The sequence below is a fragment of the Diaphorina citri genome, unplaced genomic scaffold (assembly GCF_000475195.1).
Source record: "Diaphorina citri unplaced genomic scaffold, Diaci psyllid genome assembly version 1.1 scaffold6681, whole genome shotgun sequence".
In the NCBI taxonomy this organism is placed as follows: domain Eukaryota; kingdom Metazoa; phylum Arthropoda; class Insecta; order Hemiptera; family Psyllidae; genus Diaphorina; species Diaphorina citri.
Window position 1 is genome coordinate 1 of NW_007384057.1, and position 2205 is coordinate 2205.

A 2205-nucleotide genomic window follows, 5' to 3' on the forward strand; every position below is an offset into this window, starting at 1 on the left:
CAGCCATTTTGTTATAAAAATTCAGAGCAAAACAAAGAAAACGCGATAAAGATGAAAACAAAGAAGAAAAGCTGATAAAATAAAAAAAAAGATAAATTTCTAAAAAATCAAAAAAAGTTGAAAGGCGCAGAAATAGAAATCTTTCCGTGATAAAATATTGAAAGCTTTTTAAAATTAATTCAGATTAATAAAACACTGTTTGAAATAATGTAATTCCATTTTATCCTTAATCTATTTGTAGTAATCGTGGTTGGTTCCGTGTCTTTCTGTCGAGCACAAAGCTTTGAGAAAACTTTCATGTCATCAAAAAAATACCTTGGGAAAAGTTCAGCCAAAGTTTCAAATGCTACCATATGAAAGCGATTTTCACTCATTTAACCATCTAATTCACTGGTGGTAAGTACTTTTTTTGTTAGTTGGATAGTGTTCTAGCTGATATTTGTTTTGGTGGTTTATGTGTCATGCTCTAATTTCTGTGAGTCCTACTTTAAAAGTCTTGTTACCCTGTCTGCACACACAGGTGAATACACTCTAACCATACAATATGTATCATTGAAAGTAGGATAAGCCAGTGGTGAAATCACTTTGAACTTTCTGCATGGATCACTGAGGTTAAGCTATGCTGTCTATGGTTGGTATCTGGATAGATGATGGGATATCATGCACTGCTGGGTTTTCTTGGCCCTATTTAGGCTGAGCTGTGGGTGAGGTTAATGTGAGAAGACTGTGAAGGCACATAGCTTGATGATGAAAAGGAATGGAGGGTGAAACTCCTGTCACTAAAAACCTTAGCAGCAGTACAGAGAATACAGAGATGTGATTTTTTTTAGGTACAGGTCTTGATAATCATGGTAATTATGCAGAAGTCACGCCTGTGGAAAAGGAAAGCTCTTTTTTGTATTTAACCTAACCCTATAATAACACTAATCACTGCTCTAATTGTGAAAACTTCTTGCGTTTAACCTAACCCTTTAATAACACTGGTCACTGCTCGTTTGTACAATTTTTTTTGTAGCAATATTCCACGGACGTGACTTCTGCACAAGTACCTTGATAAGGATTGAATATTCATAATTTTATCCTTTTTTGTTCCATTATAGACTGCTCACCTGTCATCATCAAGGGGAATGAATAAATTTCTCAAGTCAACAGCTAGACCGTTAACCGAAGTAGTCACTGCCACCATTCCACCTCAAGAAATTCTTGCCGAGATGACGTCCACATCAACTGTAGCTCCCACCATTTTTCCATTCATTCAACCTGTTCATCCAATATTTTTGCAAACCAAAACCGCCCAGGGGTTGGCTAGTGCTTTTGTCGGTGCTGCATTGTTTTTAACATGTCAACAGGTGAGACACCTAAACCATAAAGTGTATTTTTTATGTATTTTTATTTATTTATTATTATTATTATTATTATTTTTTTTTTCAAGAAATTAGATTCTGCTGTGAATGTTCAACCTCTGTGGCCAAGTGTGTATCCAGTATCACTCTAGGCTTGCTCACCAGAGGTCCCAGGTCATAGTTTTTTTTGCTCTGTGCTTGGAGTTGGGGGGTGCACTCAGCCTTGTAAGGACAAGGGAGTAGCTAGTTTTTATCAAGTAGCAACCAGTGATGGCATTACCAGTGTAAAATGATGATATGAGTAGATGAAAATCAATAGTGAATCAGGGACTTGGCAATGGTGTGATACCCAAAAAAAGTTGTGAAGAAGCTCTCTGCTTTACCACAAAGATTCATGATTCAATTATTCTTATAATAAGTCACATGCTTCATTTTTTCAGATTTACATGCACTTGAAATGGTATACAAATCCCGCCGAGCAACGGTGGATTATAAGGATCCTGTTTATTGTACCTATTTATGCTCTACATTCACTTGTGAGCCTCTTGTTTTTCAACAATGAAAACTACTACATTTATTTCTTCACCATAAGAGATTGCTATGAAGGTGAGAGAATTGTCATGTTAATTATAGACCCTCTTTATACAGAGCATTTATTTTAACAATAATATAAAATAAGAGGTTTGACAAAGGGAACTGTCACTGGTAAGATCTTATTGTCCCTTTGGGGAGGAATACATTATTACTTCATTTTTTATCCGGTACAAAAAAAAAAAAAAAAAAAAAAAAGTTTGGTTTCCCCATCTAGGTAGACCTCTTGCCGACCGAAAGAGGATGGACAGAGACAGGAGAGAAACTAAAT

General features: G+C 35.8%; 1 protein-coding gene across 1 annotated transcript; it reads left to right on the forward strand.

Annotated features, from left to right (window-relative positions):
- Positions 1-122: 122 nt before the first annotated feature.
- LOC103522053 (transmembrane protein 184B-like) lies at positions 123-2039 on the forward strand. The gene is made up of 3 exons (XM_008487161.2): positions 123-396; positions 1101-1349; positions 1784-2039. The coding sequence occupies exons 2-3, from the start codon at positions 1128-1130 to the stop codon at positions 2003-2005; spliced, it is 444 nt and encodes a 147-aa protein (XP_008485383.1). The 5' UTR covers positions 123-396; positions 1101-1127; the 3' UTR covers positions 2006-2039.
- Positions 2040-2205: the final 166 nt, after the last annotated feature.

Bases quoted from the DNA above. Each gene is read 5' to 3' on its own strand.
- LOC103522053 (XM_008487161.2), top strand. From the start codon at position 1,128: ATGAATAAATTTCTCAAGTCAACAGCTAGACCGTTAACCGAAGTAGTC. The intron at 1,350-1,783 runs GTGAGACACCTA...TCATTTTTTCAG, and splicing joins TGTTTTTAACATGTCAACAG to ATTTACATGCACTTGAAATG.